This window comes from Ambystoma mexicanum, chromosome 4p (genome assembly GCF_040938575.1).
Source record: "Ambystoma mexicanum isolate Mex_15411 chromosome 4p, UKY_AmexF1_1, whole genome shotgun sequence".
In the NCBI taxonomy this organism is placed as follows: domain Eukaryota; kingdom Metazoa; phylum Chordata; class Amphibia; order Caudata; family Ambystomatidae; genus Ambystoma; species Ambystoma mexicanum.
Genome location: NC_090927.1, coordinates 904,141,028 through 904,161,228, shown reverse-complemented (window position 1 = coordinate 904,161,228; position 20,201 = coordinate 904,141,028). Strand labels below are relative to the sequence as shown.

At 49.5% G+C, this 20,201-nt stretch overlaps 1 protein-coding gene across 3 annotated transcripts in view; it reads right to left on the bottom strand.

The window, feature by feature from the left end:
• The window catches only part of MDN1 (midasin AAA ATPase 1), a 2,688,524-nt gene that overhangs the window by 1,619,010 nt on the left and 1,049,313 nt on the right, over positions 1–20,201 (bottom strand). For all 3 annotated transcript variants that reach the window (XM_069606482.1, XM_069606484.1, XM_069606483.1), the window contains exon 40: positions 4,805–4,993. In XM_069606482.1, the coding sequence (XP_069462583.1) occupies positions 4,805–4,993 (189 nt within the window). The remainder of the gene's footprint in view (positions 1–4,804; positions 4,994–20,201) is intronic.

The following is a 20,201-nucleotide window of genomic DNA, read 5'->3' as shown; positions in this document are numbered from 1 at the left end:
CCCAAAATTCACAAAAAAACTCGAAATATGAAAAAATAGCTTGCAGAGCAATAAGAGAAGTCCCAACACTGAAGCGTGTGATAATATTTTGAAGATGGCCACCAGGGGTGGCGCTTAAAGAGAGGACTGTCATTGGATGGGGGCAGCATGACCCAGAGGACAGTGATTGGTTTAGAGGAGAAATACAGTTTTAAAGTAAAGTGAAACATTTTTTTCTTTTACCAAGGATTCCCAGCCTTACTGAGAATATTCATGAGCATGTGAATCCATGCCAAACCCCATGCTGGAGAATGAGAAACATTTTGTGCGGTAGAGCCCAATGCAGAGAGCTTATACCTCCCTGAAAAGCTGTGGGAACATTGATCCTCCTTGCTTGCAGACATAAAACATAGCTGTTGTGGTGTCAATGTAAATCCGAACTACTTCCCTGCCAGGAGGGGGAGGAAAGACTTAAGGGCCCAGAAGATGGCCTACAGCTCCAGCAGGTTGATGTGCTGACTCTTCTCCTCCTAAGAAGAGAAGGCCTCTGGAGTGTTGGCCCAGACAGTGGACGCATCATCCTTCCAGCAAAGCATCCGTCATGACGGTGGCTTGATGGTCCGGCAATTTGAAAGGGGAGCCTTGCACCACCAACCACCAGCGAAGGCTGCGCCGAAAACCGTGTCAGAACAATACGGTTGTCCCAGGACCCTGAGGCTTGTATCCAATGGGTATCAGCAATTCCTGCACCGGTTTAATGTGCAGCCAGCAGTGGATGATTAACGGGAGGCAGTGTGACATCAAACCCAGCAGGGATTTTTAATTGCGGACTGGGGTCACCTGTGTACTGCGGAGACAGTGCTCTTTTCCAGAAGAGCTGCCATCCTCCCGTCTGAGGGCCTGGTAGTGCAGGTGTTGGTGTTGTCTTGCCCCCGAGATAGAGCGACAGTTGTGATGGAACCAGACACGACTTTGGGAAGGTTATGGAGAAACCCAGTTGCTGTAGACGCTGGATGGTGGTTGTGTTGTTGACATCTGCTAGCGGGTAGGAAGGGGCTCTCACCAGTCTGAGATATGGGCACATTTGAATGCCCCTCCACCGGTGGTGCACCACCACTGGCGCAAGGCACTTGGTCAACACCCGTGGAACAGAGGGCAGGCCAAAGCGAAGGGCCTTCAATCTATAATGCGCTCCTGCCACCAAGCGTAGGTAGGACCGGTGTGAGCAGCGAATAGGGATGTGAAAGTAGGCGTACTCTAGGTCGAGGGGCGGCAAGAAATCATCTTGCTACAGCTGGTAAAGCACTTGCTGCAGTGTGACCATACCGAACGTCTGTGCCTTTAGGAATTTGTGGCGCACCATTACATCTAATATGGGCCTCTAATCCTTTGACTTGTTGTGCAGTGACTTTTTACTTACCAGAAGTAGCAGGAGTAGAATCCTGTGCCCACTTCGTTGTTTGGCACCTTCTCCACTTGCCCTTTCGGTAGTAGAGCTTGCAATTCTTGCAGCAGGAGGTGTTGAAACTTTTCCGGCTTGTGTGCAGGGGGAATATCTGGTGGATAAACTCCAGCAAGTGCCCCTGCTAGAGGAGCGATAGCACCCATTCGTCGGTTGTGATTTCTCATTCTCCAACAAACTGTGACAGTCCTCCCACTGGGGTGCTGAAGGAGCGAGCTCGGTGCTGTTCATGGTTGTTTGCCAGACTGGCCCCTAGATCGGGAACCCTTGTAGGAGACTTCTTTCTATACTGGTCCCCTGATGAGTACAGGGTCTTGTAGGAGGAGGAATACTGGTATGTGGAGCGTTAATCCGTGAAGTCCTGCCAGAACGTCCTTTCCCGAGAGAAAAGATTGGCGCTTTTGCTGCAGCGTATCCAGGGAGCGAACGGATTACATGTCTGTTTCGATGTACTGTAAAGCCTCATCAACCTTCTTCCCAAATAGGTCACTTCCGTCGAAAGGCATATGAATGACCTTTGACTGGACATCTGGTAAAAAATCTGCAGCCTTGAGCCAACCTTGCTGACAGAACCACTCCATTTCCATGCTGGCGAAACCCAGTATCAGCGATGTCCACTGAGACTGTGATGGTATGGTCGGATGCCAACTCAACATCATGGCAGATGTCCATGGTGTCCCGTTTGTCATCCAGCAGAAGCGTTAGCAGGGGACCCATCTTGTACCACAGCTCGCAATCATAATGTGCAAGTATGGCCATTGATTGTTTCGCCTTGATAGTCGTGGCTGCGGTTGTAATAATGTTCTTCCTGAAGGCGTGGATCCGTTTGCCTTCCTTTTCTGGAGTGACGGAACAAGCGGGCGATGGATTAGTGGTCCTTTTTCTGGCAGCAGCAGAGACCAAGTCTGGCATGGGACGGGAAGCAAGGCATGCAGGGGCACTCTCCTGGGTCCTCTACTCCTTGTCAAACCGGTCCTCCTTTGCTGGGGCAGCAGCGGGATGCACCAAGGTAACCAGGCCATCCTCACAGACTTCTTCAAACAGTGGGATGGAAATAACTGATTTTCTGTGCTGCACAGCACACTGTCCTTGCGCTGCTCCTCCAGTAAGGCCAAACATATTGACCACCCTGTACATAAGCGTGTGGAAAGCCCCAACCTCATCAGGGGAAGAGTCCCTGAAGGAATATCATCCGGTTCTCAATCACCGGCAATTAAATCCTCAAATTCGTCAGTGTGGGACGAATGTGTGGAAATCACATCCTCCAACTGGTCGGGATCAGTGTCCGTCCGTGTATCAGACAGCTGCTGTGGCCATGACCGGTGACTCCTTCTGGATGGGAATTTACGTGAGGTCATCTAGGAGGCACCGTAACTGGGGCTGGTCTTGTTGCAAAGTTGCTACCAGCGTGATCAAAGTAGATAAAATGTCTAGTGACATGTCTCTTTCAAGTGGCAGCAATGGAGTTGGCTGCATTAAAGGTAAATTGTCCTGTGCTTGAGCTGAATGCAGAGGTGGCAATGGTGGCAGTCTGATCAGTCTTGCCTCACCCTGCGGGGAACTGAATGTCTTCTGGGATGCGATGTCCTGTGTGATGGCGAAGGAGGTGACATAAAAGCCTCTTCCTCTGGTTCCTCTAAACCTTCCAATAAGAAAAGACTTTGCTCTGATACGATAGTACCCCCTGGTAACACGGCAACCACAAGTCAAGGGTATGATTCCCGTGGACTAGCTGCCAATGCGGACACTGTGCTGGTCTGGGTTTTGATTACCTTTGTCACAATGGCGTGATAACAATTTTACAGCAAAATCCACTTTTTCCCCCCCATCGCCGGGGCCGTCGAAGAGGGCATCACAGCCGTCGACAAGATATTTGATGACGTAGCAGTTATGGTCAGTGACTATCTAGTTGGTGGGGTGATGGTAAACGGCGTCAATGGCTTTGGCATAGACTACCTGGAGGGTGGCTTGGTAGTCAGCGATGACGTACTTGCTGCTGATTTCAAAAGAACACATTGACTGGAAAGCTATCCCTGCCAAAGACCAAGAGTGGCCACTAGAACTAGCAATCGATTTGACCGATGGAATCACTTTCTTGGGGCGATGGAAAAGGCCTTGGTTCTCCTTCCCTGTAGACACCCCATGGGCACTGATCTTTGGTGAAGAGAGGTCCTTGTGCAAGGATCTGGGCTCGTCGTCAGAGGTTTCTTTATGCATCCTCTTGCTGATGACGTGGACCTCGTGCACTCTTACTAGGGGTGGTTTGCTTGGTAGTCCTGCCCTGCCGTAACGAGGCATGGCTCCATACAGATGCAGAGTCAGAGGCCCCGCTGACATCCTCGAGCCACGAGATGACTATCCCTCAGCATCTTGTTGGAAAAAGACTGGCAGATCTCGCAGTCTTGGATGACGTGATGAGGATGAAAGCAGTAGAGGCTGTCGTGCGGACCTTCCACGTAGACATGTTTTAGTCCAAAGCAGACACAGGCCTTGAACAGGCTCTTCCTCGTGGATTCGGCCATGAGTTAGGTCCAACTGCGCAAACAAAACTTTGTCAAAGATTACCTTTGGGGGGGGGGGGAACGGTCCACGGATCTAGCACCTTCGCCACAAATGCTGGTTGTTGAGAAGACATCGAAAAAAGATTAATCTTTCGTCGAAAAAAGTTAAAATCAAAATTATTTGAAGATAAACTGAAGAGAATATTTGAAGACTCTTTACACTGGTGTGAGAAATAATTTGAAGATAACCAACAGGGGAGGAGTTTAGGGAGGTGTTCCTATTGGTTGTGGGCAGAATGACCCAAAATGACTGTACTAGAGCACAAAAGTGACAAAGTTACCAGTTTAGGTTTAAACTGCTCTATGTTACCAAGGATTCCCAACCTGACAAATGGGAATATTCACAGGGCGTGAATGAAAGATCCAATGCTGGAGAAACAAGTGATTTTTCTTGCGTCTCCTGTAGCACAAGCGCATATTTGGCTACAGTGATGCTAAGGCCCAATTAAAAGTTAAGCTACGGGGCAAAACAAAGCAATATGATGGGAGGACTGATAGCAAAGGACATTGGCTCATCATTTTCTCTAGTTTCCTTTATGGTTGAAGTTATTTTTTCAAAGACTATTACAGTACATGTTCATTACATCATACATCGGATAAATTGTAGTTAAAGCTTAAACCATTGGTAAAAGCAAACTGGCTCAAAAGCTTTGTCTAAAGTCAAATTAGCTCACACAAATTACTAAAAGTAGAAATTTCAATCATGGCAGAAAACACCACAATCCCAAAAAAATTAAGTCAGATGATAGAACTTTTTCAAGACAATCTGCACAAAGTGACAGTGACAATCATAAGAATTCACCTTATTGCGATCTTCCATGGATCTCAGTCTTTCCCCATACACCAGAAAAACATGCTGCCCTGGATCATAGAAACCAGGTGATTGGTCAACCAATATCAACTGACACCAACGGAAAAGATCCCGAAGGTTAAATTCCCACGGTCCTCCTTTTTGACCCCACTTTCTTTCAACCATAACTTCCTGGTCAACCTGGAAAAATTAAAAGCAAACAATCACATGTCTAAAAAAAGAAAAAAACTATTTTAACTCAAGGGAAGATTGCTAGAACATGAGTTGATACATTGTCTATTGGATTTGGTACCCATTCCTAATGAAATAATTGCAATGTATATATTCTGGTTGTGAAAGAATGGAATGACAAACTACTTTGACGGCTAATTGGTGCACACCGAGTATCAAAGGCAATTAGTTTTGTACAGTACTGCCAACAGCACCCTTCATCTTTTAAATGCTACAACAATAAACCCACTTAGCATGTTGTGATATTACAGTTTACTGATGGTTCTCAATACTTTTTGGTCATAGGGAATACTGGAGAGCAGAGTATGATTGCTGTTACTGAAGAGCTTGTGTGGGGACAGTGATAAGCAAGCAGTATAGCATTAATTTATACTGTTGTGAAGTGACATCAGCCAGGGCTACATGATTGTCGGGAGGTGGTTGATTAATTTGTGATATTTGAAGGACGAAGAGAAAGTGACTGTTAGGCCTGAATTTCATGTTTGGGGTTCCTTTTACTAATTGTGTTTGTTAACATGGATTTCTAAAAACAGCACTTTTGAATTGTATTTTTAACATTGCACCAATGCAGTACAACAGTGATAGTTTAGATCGCCCTAGATTTTTACACAGAGGATTTCTTGCTTACATTTATATGTGCTGTAAAGGTACAAAGGAAGAGACTTACACACAGGTGGCATGATTGTTGGCAAAGATTTATTTGCCCAAAAACTGAATGACATGCATTACTTACCGCAAAAGCATTTCTGATGATTGTATCTGCTTAAATTCACATGCGGTGCATATAGTCCGACATCTAGTGGTAACCACAGAGTATTGCATCTTGTCTTTCGAGGATTGAAAGGGGACGTCCGTTAGGGAGAATTCTCATTTATGGCCAATTTCCCTTACCTGGTGAGTCCCTCAGCAGCTTTGTTGGATTTCTGGGGTTTATTTTTTGCACCTGGTAAGAGTGTGAGCCTTTTTCCCACTCAGTGTATTTTTTGTGTGCGTTGTACTTTTTGTGCTCATGGGCTATGGAGTCTCACCAACTCCAAAAGGCATCATCTTCTTACTTGTGTGTCACACAGCACCTTTAGTGCAGTGACACAGGGATGTCTTAGACTTCCCTTGTGAACTCCATTTCTGGGGATGACTACTGTCCCCCAGAAACATGTAAAGTCACCATTGGCTTTACTAGTCCTTTTTAAAATACAGATCCAGAACAGGCCATCTTACAATGGAGTACTGGAGGGGAATATCTTTCCCCTGTCCATCTGTAAACTCAAGGGGCATTTTGTGTCCCCCCTTCCCGACTCGACATAGATGGTGGCAGTGGTAACGATCATTTTTACACGGATTCCCGTGTTAGTGTTCTGGCTGTGGTGACAGACGTGAACATAAAACCTGCTACCCCATATCATTTTTTTGTTTTGGGTTCTAGCGTGGTTTTTCGCCATTTCGTGTTGGAAAGGTCTTTCTTGTTGTTTGCTTTTCGCGCCAAACCAGGTTTGGTTTGCTTGTTCGCCATCCTTTGACGGGCTTCTGCGAAGAAGCACTCCTTTGACATCCGGGTGTCTAGGTGGGCTAAATGTGAGGGAGGAGTTTAGTAACCCCCTGCACAGGGTCTCCTTGGAGACCCAAGTCGCACTTTGTGCCCATTGGCTGAGGTGGTTGTCCGGGCTGGACAACCCCCCCTGAGTTGTGATTGACAGCCAGGCGGTGTGAATGGAGGATTTTGGCATAAAAGGCAGGACTCTTGGACTGGAAGTCAGAGTCGCCACTGGAACTACAAGAACTAAAGAGAAGTGGAGAAGACAGCTGCTGCAACTCCTGGATCCCGGTGAAGCCCTGCTGCAGTCCTGAGCCATCTACCCTTCAACGACAGAAGATCCAGTCCAGAGTCTTCTTCCCTTGAGCCTGGTGGGATCAACCAGCTCACCTTCTACAGCCAGAGAATCCTCTTCTGGGTCGAAATCAATGCACTGAACTGTAGGGGTCTGGATAGCCATCAAAAGAGCCCTCTCCTGTTTTTAAGGGGCACACCTTTTAATCATCTTTGCTTTGCTGCTGTTGGCCTCATACCTGGGTAGTGCAGATCGCTCCAGACGTCGTCCTTGTCCTCACGAAAAGCTTCAGAAACCGTGAGTCTGCAGGAACTACCAGGAACAACTGCCGTAGCACCAGCTTTCTTCATCCGAATAAGGTACTGTATCCATTTGGTCGTTCTCTCTGTCCAACCTTGAGGAATCTGGGTTAATTCTTTTCCTTTCCGAAGGCTCTTCATTTCTTTCTTCCGTCTTATAACTTTTGCCTCCCTTTGACAATATCCAGTACTCCTGGCAACGTTAATCTTGAACCGTTCTCACCGTGTGATCCTCGACAACAGAGCCCTTGCTCCATTTGACACTGGCGCAGGCCTATTGACTTTTATCTGCCTCTTAGAACACGTCATCTGATTCTATTGCCTTGACAAAAGTATTGCCTATGATTTGTATCGGTTATATGTCAAAGTTTCGAATGAAAAGGATCGAATGACAAAAGGGTCGAATCAAAAGGACCGAAAACAAAAAGGGTCGATTAATTTTTTTTATTTTTTTGGGGGGGGGTCCCCCAAAACCCGTTTTTGGTGGTAAAAAACACTTTTTTCCTAAACCGAAACCCAAAAAAAAAAATATATAAAAAGAAAAATTCGACCCTTTTGTTTTAGGCCCTATTGAGTCGACCCTCTGGCATTCGATCCTTTTGGATTCGAACCTTTGACCGGACACCATTTGTATCCACTATCCCCTTGTTTTAATTCTATGTGCTAAGTGTGTTTGACTACGGTTACATTTCTTCCCGCGAGTACGCTTTTCTTTCGTAAGACCGAACTGTCATTACTGTCAAAAAGTGATTGCGTATGTACCCACAGTAACATCTTTGTTTCGAGACAGTGGTCTGTCAAATCCTAATGTACTTACCTCGAATTGGCCTGAACAAAAGGAATTGGTTGTGTGTATTATATTTAGAGTGTGGTTTTATTTAATAGAAGTGAAGTGTTTTGTGAACAGATGGTTTAAACATAAATGTACTTATATTTTTTAACCAGAAACCATGAGTCAGTGTTTGCTTGAGTCACAGTAATTGTAGTCCTTTGTGTAATCCCTGTTACTGCTCATTTGCGCTTGAGAGAAGTCTGGCTGCTCAGCCGTTGCTACCACTTTACTGTGTAGTACAGGCTTGTACCAAAGGTGAAATTGTACTATCACTTGTAGTCTTAATTATATGTAGTGTTTCCTAAGGGTACTGCATATGATTCTGCCTAACATCGTCGACATGGGTGTGCCTGTAACACTACCCCTAACGTGACGTGTAGTGTACCCAAAATCCCTCACACGTAGAGATCCCTCCGATTATATTTTTTCGGCCGTGAGGGAGCCTTAGAAAGTGTAGCAGAGTGTGATGCCTTGAAATGGCTGATTTACAGACAGGGTCCCCTTCTCTACCAGCCACCACCGAAACGAAAAACTGGTTTGTTTTCCTTAGTGGTTTAGTTCTTTCCAGATAGTACATAATACATAACTGCCCTGCACACATTCGGTGTGAGCAGGCTTCTTTCTGCCACGTTAGTGGGGTTCTGGAAAAATGTGGGTAGTTCTATAGACTGTTTCACATGGAACTTAAAAATGAATTTGGGCGCAAACCGTGGGTGAGCATGCAGAACCACCTTATCTCTGAATTGTGACAAAGGGGTCTAGAATTGAAAGGGCCTGTAGTTCACGGACTCGTCTTATTGAAGTGACTGCCACTAGGTAGGTGGTCTTGTGAGTGAGTGCATCAAGACTTGCTTGTGCATTGGTTCAAAGGGAGACCCCATAAGTCGGGTTAATACCACATTTACGTCCCATTCGGGAGCTGGGTTAGAAATAATTATAAGTTACTCACCGTAATGACTAACATACTCTTAGTCCCCTTTCCTCCATACTGTATAGAGACGAAACCTTTCACCAGAAAAAACCTTCTTCCCATTTAAATTTAGGGGTGCGGCCTAGGGAACAAGCGCTGCCCTGACTCCGCCCTCTGACGCCACACCTCAGTCCCCATCGACACGTCGACAATAGATTTAACATTGCCTAATGACACCAGTATTATTAGGGGGAAGGTTGGTGGGACGTATGGAGGAAAGGGACTATGGACTAAGAGTACCTTTAGTCACTACGGTGAGTAACTTATAATTACTCTTACGTCGCGTCCCCTTACCTCCACACTGTATGGATGATTACAACTGATTGTAGCCCCAGGGTGGAGAGGAGACTCTCCTTAAGCAAATAGGTTCCTGAGAACCGCCTGTACGAAAGCTGCATCCAATCTAGTGCCGGCATCCAAACAGCAATGCTTGTAGAAAGCCGAGGGAGAGACCCAAGTAGCCATCCAGCTTATGACTTGCCAAGGGACATGGTGCTGGAATGCAATGGCCGTTGCCTTTGCCCTCACTGCGTGGGCATGTATGCTGGCCGGGACCGGCTGGTGCTGGTCCTCATACGCTTCTTTGATGTCAGAGACCATCCAGCGGAATATGGGGGCCTTAGAGGCCCGATAGTCTGGCCCGAGCCTCCGAAAGTGACAAACGGGGCTTCCTACTTACGGAAGCCCTTGGTCCTGTCCAAGTAGAATTTTAGGGCACGCCTAACATCTAGGCAGTGCAGCACTCTGTGCTTTGTCCTTGGGATCGGGAAAGTACATAGGAAGGAGTATTTCTTCGTTCAAGTGAAATGCAGATGGAACTTTGGGCAGAAATGCCAGGTGCGTCCGCATGACTACCTTGTCCTTGTTAAAGGTGTTATATGTTTCAGAGGCGACCAGCGCCTGGATCTCGCTCACTCTGCGAGTTGAGGTAAGGCGACTAGTAAGGCCGTCTTGATGGTAACCAGCCTAATGTCCACGGACGCCAATGGCCTGAATGGTTTGTGCGCCAGGGCTCCCAAGACTATGTTAAGGTCCCACATAGGGTGCAGCCTCTTGACGGGCGGGTAGAGCCTAGCAAGACCAGTCAGATGTTTCTTGACAATAAGGTTGGAGGAGGAAAAAATGCCTTCCTCAGAGATCCTGTAAACCCCAATGGCTGCAAGGTATGTACGGCTGGTGTCCACCTGTATGCCCGAATGAGAGAGGTGCACCGAAAAGGAGAGCATGTCTTCCAAATTGCAGACCAAGGGGTCAATTCCCTTGGAGTCTGCCCAGTGGAGAATCTGGTCTCCATTTGCTTTTGTACTGGGCCCTGGTGGCTTTGCACTCGGCACCCTGTATAATCTCCAGATTGGCCTGTAAGAGGCTAAGGTGCCAAGCGTTACCTGCTCAGGTACCACACTGAGGACTAGTTTCCCTGGCGACGGGTGGATGATTTTTCCCCCCTGCTGTACAAGAAGATGTGCTGGACCCATCTGGAGGTGTATAGGGGGCACCTCCGAGAGGCCGAGGAGCTCCGAAAAACCATGGCCTGGCCGGCCACCATGGAGCAATCAGAATGAGTCGGTAAGACTCCTTGATCTTGCAAATTACCCTGTTGATCAGGGGAGTGGGCTGAAAGGCGTAGGCCTTCATGCCAGTCCACTGGAGGTAAAATGCGTTGCCCAGAGAGCCAGGGCCCTGACCCTGCCAGGATGAGAACTGGGGACCCTTCTTGTTGTGTCAGGTGGCAAAGAGACCCAATTGGGGGTGCCCCTACCTATTGAAGATCTCAATAACAAGGTTGTTTAGCTGCCACTCGTAACTGTCCGCTCCCAGCCTGCTGAGCCTGTCTGCCTCCGGGAGGTGGACTGCCGAGAGTTAAATGTTTTCCAGGGCCCATTCCCACATGCTGATCGCCAGTCTGCACAAGGGGGGCGGAGGGGAGAGATCAGGTGCCTCCCTGCTTGTTGATGTAGTACATGCTGGTCGAGTTGCCTGTCTGGATGAGGACAACCTTGTCCTTCAGAAGTGGTAGGAATGCTCCGAGCGCTAGCTAGATGGCGTTCAGCTCCAACCAATTGATGTGGTATTTCTTCTCCTGTCGAGTCCAGGTGCCGTGGACCAAGAGATCGTCCAGGGCGGCTCCCCAGGCCTCAAGCAAGGAGTCTGTGTGATGGTGGCCTGAGAAGAGGGTACCCAAAAGGGCTTGCCCGTCCGTAGGTTGCAGTCTATGGACCACCAAGTTCGGCCCGGGTGGAGAGATGGAGGAACGTTGATCTCTGATTGCAAGCACCACTCCTGGTTCCATGAGGCCGCAAAGTGCAGCTGAATCCCTATCCTTAGCTGTGCCGCACACGAAACTAACAGGACCGCCGCCAGTAGACCCAGGAGATGTTGGTACCACCATGCCGAGGTCACCTCTCTGCTGAGGAAGTGGGCGGTGGCCCTCTTGATGGCCGAGATTTTATCCTCCGACGGGAAAACCCTCTCGGTGCACGTGTCCCAAATGAGTCCCAAAAATGTCAGTCTGCGTAGGCTGCAGCTGTGACTTCTTGAGGTTGAGCGAGAAGCCCAGACCGTGCAGTGTGTTCATAAGGACATGGGAAGAGTGGGGAACCGCTTCCGGAGATGTAGCCCTGACAAGTCAGTCATCGAGGTATGGGTAGATGTGGAGGCCCTGCGCTCGGAGAAGGGCCACCAGAGCGTTCACTAGTCTGGTAAAGACCCTGGGGGCCGAGTTGAGGCCAAATGGAAGGACTTTGTATTGAAAATGGTAGCCCATGATCCTGAACCGTAGGAAAAAACGATGGGGCTGCCAGATCGGTACGTGTAGGTACGCATGCTTCAGGTCCAGGGAGCACATCCAGTCTCCCTTGTCCAATGTCTCCGCTATAAAAGCTGGCGTAACCATCTTGAATTTGTGCAGGGGTAGGGAGAGGTTGAGGGTGGACAAGTCCAGCACAACCCTCAGGCACGCCTGGTTCTTCTGAATGGCGAAAAATCCTGGAGTAGAAGCCAAAGCCTCGCTGGGAGGCTGGGACTTCCTCCACTGCCTGGCTCTCTACAACAGACCGGATCTCCGCCAAAAGAGTTGCTGTCCCAACCTGGGGGAGTGGAGGGGAGGAGGGTGGAGAGGCTGGGATAGGAAGGCGGTACCCTGTGGATACTATGGAGAGGATCCAGGGGTCCGTGAAATTCTGGAGCCAGAAATGTGTATGGAGAGCAAGCTGGCCCCCCCCCCACCGGAAACACGTGGACCCGAAGGGGCGTGTCATGCCCTCTTTCCCTCTGAGGCGGACGCTTAGGAGGGGGGCTGAAAAAAGCCCTTACTCTCCCTTCCCCCTCCTTTTTGTTTGCGCTGGTTCAGAGACAGAGAGCGATCCGGCTGCCTGGATCTGCGTTCCTGGAAGCCGCGGAACCCTCCATATATACGACCTTTTTCCGAGCGCTGCTGAGATTGGGTGTACGATTTGGGCGTGGTCTTTGTAAGAATGGATAAAGACTTAGCCGTTTGTGAGCTGTTCTTTTTGTCCAGCTCCTCGTCGGCAGGAAAGTGGAAGAGATCTCCCCCACCTCGAACAGTAGATCTAGAATACGCTCCTGGATATCCTGGGTGAATTTCGTTGCGCTGAGCCATGCTATTCTCCTCATGTCCGTGGCAATGCAGATGGCACGGCCTGAGGTATCGATATGAGCCACTGTGGATTCCATGAGGTCATGCGCCACGGGCGTGGCTTCCGCTAGCCCCACCTTAAAGCGCGATTGGCACTGGGTGGGGAGTTCCGGGAGGAGTCTGCAATTTCCCACCATAACCGTTGGTTGGCGGCAGCCAGCATGGCATCTGCTTTGGCCTGAAGCAGGTGCAAGGAGGCGTTGGAGTAGATTTTCTTGCCGTATGCCTCCAAGATCTTCTCCTCGTTGCCTAGCAGCGCCACAGAGGAGGCGGCTGAAGCTTGGAGTATAGTGATGCCGCAGCAATCACCGAGGAGTGCAGCTGAGGATGGGTCGAGAGCAAGAGCGTATCCCCCTCCATCTACCTGTACTTGGCGTCCAGGCGTCGATTGACCAGCTGGACAGAGTGGGGCTTGAGCCAACCCTTCTTGGCCAGGGAGACTACATTGGTTTGCAGTGGAATCCTCGGTTGGCAGAGGGGCGTCTGGTGAGGACTTCAGCCAGAACCCCCTTTGCCGGCTGTTTGACCTCGGGTTGGGGGAGGCCCAGGTACTCCGCCAGGCCAGGAAGACATTCGTGGAAGGCCCTGGCTGAGGATGGCGTTTCCAGATCCTCCTCCTCGTCCGTATCCTGAGGATCTTGTGGAGGAGGAGTAGATGGCGCCAGAGGCTGGGGTACAGGGACTGCAGCCAGAGGCTGAAGCAGTGGAGGTTGCAGAGTTGGCTGTCGAGCCGGAGGAGTCGGCTGCACCAGGGCCTGGGGGCCCAATGGAGGAGTCTGTGGTGCCGCTAGCATGGCAGGGATGACGTCCCTGATGGCGTCTTTGATGATAATCCCCATCTGAGGAGACCTCATGAGGCCGAGAAACTTCTCGAAGAACACCTCCTCCCTGGCCAAAGAGGTGGCAGGGGATACCAACAGGGTAGCAGAGGCTGCTAGAGCCACTCCGTACCCCGTCCATATGGATGCAAAGGAAAGCTGTCATGCGCAGATGTAGGGTAGACTGTAGGTCACGTACCTGGTTGGGGCCAGTCCCACCTTGACACCCGTTCTTCGCCAAATTCGTGAATGGCTTCGGACAAGTGACTCTTTCTGGCGCAGCAGCCATTTTGTTGAGCTGCCTGCCACGTGCCTGCAACGTGGTGCTCGACCCGCTGGGCCCGGCCTCATCCAAGACTCTTGCGTGTGGGTCACGAGGCCTACCCTGCTCCTCGGGCTTCGGCCCGGTAGGTATAACACCCTCGACCCGGGGGTCGATAAAGCTGCGTTTAGGAACCCGGTCGGACACATTGCCGGTATATGGGCCAAGCCCCTGTGACGTATTGTCGGTGTTAGGGCGTAGCCCCTCGGCTATGGTGCCGGTAAAAGGGCATAGCCCCTCGGGTGTAGACCCAGTACAAGAACCTTCCGATCCAACAACACTGCTCCCGGGAGGATCCGAGAATCCAGCGACCCGAAGGCTGGGAGCTGTAGCAGCCTCGGTGCACGTGCCAGTAGAAAGACCTGTGTGGTCCCTCCCGCACGGGAGAGTCCCTGGGAAGGAGTCTCCCATGCGGGGTGCGCTGGAAAATATCGGACCTACCTTGGGCCTGGTCCGATGCTTCACGAAGTTCTTGAGATCCTCTAGAGGCAACCTCTGGAAGAACTCCCTCCACCTGGCTAGTATGTTCTTCAGCGCCTTCGAGGACAGCGAGTCACACGTGGAACATGATTGCCAACCGTGGTCTGGGCCAAGGCAACGTAGGCAGAGGGTGTGGGGGATCTGAAGTAGGAACCCTGTAGAAGTCGACATGTGCCGGGGAGGAGCGTGACGCCGGAGGACCAAGTACCTGAATGATAGATGAGACAAAAAAGACAAAGAAGTATCTGTGCATGGAATTACATGGCCGAAGCCAAACCCAGGAGCACTGGTGAATTCGGCCTGTTCCCGTCGACGCGGAAAAGGGGACTGAGGTGTGGCACCGGAGGGCAGAGTCAAGGCAGCGCATACCCCCTGGGCCGCACCCCTGAGCACCTCTAAATTTAAAGGGGAAGAAGGTCTTTTTCTGGTGAAGGTTCCGTCTCCCGTCCCTTGGAAGGGATGCCCCTATACAGTATGGAGGAAAGGGGACGGGACGTAAGAGTATGGGATGAATTCTTTTAACACCTTCCATGAAAGCTTTAATTACGGGGATCTTCCACCATGACACCTTTCGCTGGGACGTGGTATAGGCTGAAAGTGCAGCTAAGTGGACTTTCAGCGAATTAAAAACTAGACCTCATTCTAGTAGGTGGGTCAGGTATAGTACAATATGAGTAGGAGAGCAGTCAATGGAATTGATGCTCTTGGAATTGCACCAGTTGACGAAACATTTCCATTTATTGGAGTAGCAATGTCCGGTGTTAGGCTTTCTAGCTTCCTAAGTAGATCCATGCATCTCTGAGCAAGTTGGAGATGCTCGAACTCTAGGACCTCAGGATCCAGGCCGCTTATTTGAGAGTCTGCGGACATGGATGAAGTGTTATCCCCTTGTCCTGAGATAGCATGTTGTATGGGCAAGGCAGTATAATCAGAGGACAGAGCGACATCTCCATCAGATGGGAGAAACAGGGTTGGCGGGCCCACATCGGGGCCACCAATATCATGACAAATGGTTCCTGGTGCATCTTGTGCACAATCTAGTTGAGATGAGGAGTCAGAGGGGGGGGTTGGCGGGGGAGGGTCCGGGGGAGCTGAAACAAGTTTCCTTGACCATGTTATCCAGAGACCGAAACCCCTTGGATCAGTGTTAAGGGTACCTGGAGGCGTAATCTGAGCATTGTGAGTTCTCCAGAGTTGCGAACAAGTCGATCTCTGGGAAGCCACATTCTGCGAAAACGTTGGAGACTATGTCTTCATGTAGTCGCCATTCATACTCTAAGGGTAGTGTGAAGTCCCGGCTCAGCATGCCTGCTAGAAGATTGAGTTCCCCTGGAACATGTTGAGACAGTAGCAACATCTTGTGTTTGAGAGCCCACTTCCAAATGTTCTGGGACAGTTTGGAGAGCCCTCGAGAGTGAGTGACCCCTTGCTTGTTCAGGTAGGACCTGGCCATGGTACTGTCTGAGGAACAGTACTGTCTTTCCCTGAAACTGTCTGAAAAGCCTTCAGAACTTTGAACACTGCTAACAGCCCCAGCAGATTTATGTGGTTGGATGCTACCGCTCGGGACCAAACTTCATGCACGCTCTGCTGAAGAAGGTGAGTCCTCAACACCGTGAGGGATGCGTCCATTGTGAGAGTGGCTTCTACGGCGGGGGTAGTGAAGGTTTTCCGTCGACCACCACTGCAGAGAGAACGAGGGCTGTCGAGACAACCACTAGATTGTCCCATTGTTTACTGGCCTGACACCACTGGCTGTTGAGCCACTCTTGCATGGGGCGCATGCACAAACGTGCGTGATGGACCAAGTATATGCATGAAGCCATCATTCCTAACAGTTGCATGGCCTCGCGCACCGTCACCTCTCGACCGGCTACATACTGAGGGATCTGAAACAGCATTTTGTGAACCCTCTCTTTGAAGGGGAAGATGAGGCAGTCTTCTGTCCGAATAAGGGCCCCCAGAAATTGCTTGACTTGGCTGGGGCCTAGGCTGGATTTCTTCTCGTTGGAGAATCCCAGGCGGAAGAGTAGGTCTATTGTCTTTTGGGTGTTTGACAGGCATGTTCCGTAGGAATCCCCTCTTATGAGCCAGTCGTCGAGGTAAGGATATACTGGGGTGGATTGCATGCGCAGCAGAGAAGCTGCAACTGCCAGTACCTTTGTAAATACTCTTGGGGCAGAAGCAATGCCAAATGGGAAGGACCTCTATCTGATAGTGTTTGTTTTCTATCATGAATCTTAAATATTTCCTGTGTGCAGGCAACATTGAAATATGAAAGTATGCATCTTTCATGTCCAATGTTGACATGTAATCCCCTTGTGTTAGCAGAGGGATTACCTCTTGCACCGTTGCCATCCAAAACTTGTGGTTTGACAAATTTGTTCGCTGGGCTCAAGTCTAGCACAGGGCACATGGCGAGATCCTTTTTGGGCACAAGGAAGTGCACTGAAAAAGTACTGTACTACACAGTTAAAGTGGTAGCAGTGGCTGAGCAGCCAGACCTATCTCAAGAGTAAGTGAGCAGTATGACAATGCATTACTTACCGTAAAAGCATTTCTGATGATTGTATCTGCTTAGATTCACATGCTGTGCATAGGTCCGACATCCAGTGGTCACTGCGGAGTATTGCATTTTGTTTTTCGTAGTCGAAAAGGGACATCGACAGGGCGTGTCTGAAATACTATCCCTATAGTGACGTGTGTTGTACCCACAATCCCTCACGCGTCGAGGTCCCTCTGTTTGTATTTTTCTGCCCTGAGGGAGCCTTCTAGACATGAGTGAGTACAGAAAAGAGAGATATAAAAGGAAGTCTATGTTCCTTCCATCCGAGCGGGGAGGAAGGGTGGGCGCATGTGAATCTAAGCAGATACAATCATCAGAAATGCTTTTACGGTAAGTAATGCATTGTCTTCTGATGCTTGTTAATCTGCTTAGAATCACATGCTGTGCATAGACTAGCGAGCAGTCCCCAGAGTTGGCGGTGGGTTATGAGAAGGAACAGTAGAGAAAAGATGTCTTAGTACTGCCTGACCCACCTGGGAGTCAGATCTCGAGTGCGCATCTAGACAGTAGTGTTTTGTAAAGGTGTGTACAGAACTCCAGGTAGCCGCTTTGTAGATGGACTCAAGGGGAACATTTTCAATGAATGCTATGGACGCCCCCGTGCCTCGAGTAGAGTGTGCTCTAGGCTTAAAGGGCAGTTCTCTCTTAGCAAGAGTATAGCAGAGAGTGATGCATTGAACAATCCATCTAGAAATAGTGGACTTTGAAACTGCATCCCCTTCTCTTCCTGCTGCCACCGAGACGAAGAACTGATTAGTCTTCCTCAGTGGTTCTTTCCATGTAGAACATGACTGCTCTGCGCACATCTAGTGTGTGCAGAGTTTTTTCTCCCAAGTTGGAAGGATTTTGAAAGAACGTTGGCAGTTCTATAGACTGGTTTACGTGGAATTTCGATATGAACTTCGGAGCAAACCTTGGGTGCGTGCGTAGAACCACCTTATCTCTGTGAACTGTAACGAAGGGGTCTAGAACAGAAAGAGCCTGTAGTTCACTTACCCTCCTGATGGAGGTGATAGCTATTAAAAAAGCAGTCTTAATAGTGAGGTCTTTAAGAGATGCTTTATGCATGGGTTCGAAAGGTGAGCCCATGAGTCTGGTAAGTACCACGTTCAGGTCCCATCCGGGAGCTGGGTCAGCTATCGGGGGGGTGTATTCTCTTTATTCCCTCCATGAAGGCCTTTATAACAGGGATATTCCACCACGACACCTTGAGTTGGGAAGTGGTGTATGCAGAAAGTGCCGCTAGGTGGACTTTAATGGAATTGAAAACTAAACCTGAATCCAGCAATTGGGTCAGTTATAGAACAATATGTGTGGGAGAGCAGTCAATTGGGTTGATGCCTTCCCCTCTGCACCAGATGACAAATCTCCTCCACTTGCTAGAGTAGCAGTGGCGAGTGTTAGGTTTTCTGGCTTCCCTGAGAAAGTCCATACATCTCTGCGGGAGCAGTAGATGTCCGAATTCTATGATCTCAGGAGCCAAGCTGCTAAATTCATGTTCTGGGGGCATGGATGCAGAGTCATGCCCTTGTCTTGTGACAGCATATTGTACGGGCAGGGGAGTTTCACTGGGGGAGATAGAGACATCTCCATCAAGTGAGCGAAACATGGCTGTCGGGCCCACATTGGGGCCACCAGTATCATGGTTACTTGTTCCTGGTGCATCTTGTGCACCACCTTGTTGAGAAGGGGAGTCGGGGGAAAAGCGTAAACAAATTTCCCTGACCATTGCATCGACAGACCGTTCCCCTTGGATTGGTTCTGGGGGTACCTGGAGGCGTAACTTAGGCATTGTGAGTTCTCCAGGGTTGCGAATAGGTCTATTTCTGGGAATCCCCATTGTGTGAAGACGTCGAAGACGATGTCTTCGTGCAGTCGCCATTCGTACTCTTCGGGCAGGGGGAAATCTCTGCTGAGTTTGTCTGCCAGCAGATTGAGTTCCCCTGGTACATGTTCTGACAGTAGGAACATGTTTTGTTTGAGAGCCCACTTCCATATATTTTGGGCCAGTTTGGACAGTCCTGGAGAGTGGGTGCCCCCCTGCTTGTTGATGTAGTACATGGCTGTGGTGCTGTCTGTAAGGACCAACACAGTTTTGCCTTGTAGGTGTTCCTGGAAGGCTTTTAGTGCCTTGAACACAGCTAGTAGCTCCAGTAGATATATGTGTTTGGATGCTATGTTCGGAATCCACACTCCGTGAGCAGTCTGATGGGATAGGTGAGCCCCCCATCCTGTTAGAGATGCGTCTGTGGTTAGAGTGGCTTCCGCCGCGGGTGTGGCAAAGGGTTTCCCTTTTTCCAGGTTTTCCTTTGTCCACCATCGTAGCGAGAGAACCAAGGCCTGCGAGACCACCACTGGATCGTCCCATAATCCGCTGGCCTGACACCACTGGCTGTTGAGCCACTCTTGCATAGGGCGCAGGCGCGCGTGAGGTACCAAATAAATACACGACGCCATCATGCCTAGCAAGTGCATTGCTTTGCGTACCGTCACCTCTCGACCGTTCACATATTGAGGGATCTGAAACAGCATGTTTTGGACCCTCTCGTTGGAGGGGAAGACGAGGCCGTCCTTTGTTTGAATTAGAGCCCCTAGGAATTGTTTGATTTGGCTGGGGTCTAGGCTGGACTTCTTTTCGTTGATGGAGAAGCCCAACTGGAACAAAAGGTCTACAGTCTTTTGGGTATTGGAGAAGCATGTTTCGTAAGAATCTCCTGTTATAAGCCAGTCGTCGAGGTAAGGCTAAACTGGGATGGACAACCTGCGCAGGTGGGCCGCTGCCACTGCCAGTACCTTCGTAAATACCCTTGGTGCTGATGCTATGCCGAAGGGTAGCACTCTGAATTGGTAGTGTTTGCCCTCTATCATAAACCTGAGGTATCTTCTGTGCGCTGGCAACATTAAAATATGAAAGTAAGCATCTTTCATGTCCAATGTTGTCATGTAATCTCCCTGTGATAGCAGTGGGATCACTTCCTGTAAGGTCACCATACGAAACTTCTGGGGTTTGATAAACTTGTTCGCTTGGCGCAGATCTAATACAGGGCGCATGGTTAGATCCTTTTTGGGTACAAGGAAGTACACTGAATAAATACCTTCCGTTACCTGAGATAGAGGCACGACCTCTATGGCTCCTTTTTCCAGCAGTTGTTGTACTTCTTGGAGAAGGATGGCAAGGTGTTCCGGTGTCATGCGTCGTCCCCTCGGGGGTCTGTATGTTGGGGAACTGTTGAATTCGATTCAGTATCCGTGGGCTACAGTGGAAAGTACCCAGCTGTCTGACGTTATTCCCTCCCATGCTGGAAGAAAGGATGTTATCCGGCCCCCGACCGGTGTTGCATGGGAGGGGACGCGAATCTTCGCGTCACTTGGTGTTGTTGGGGGCTTGG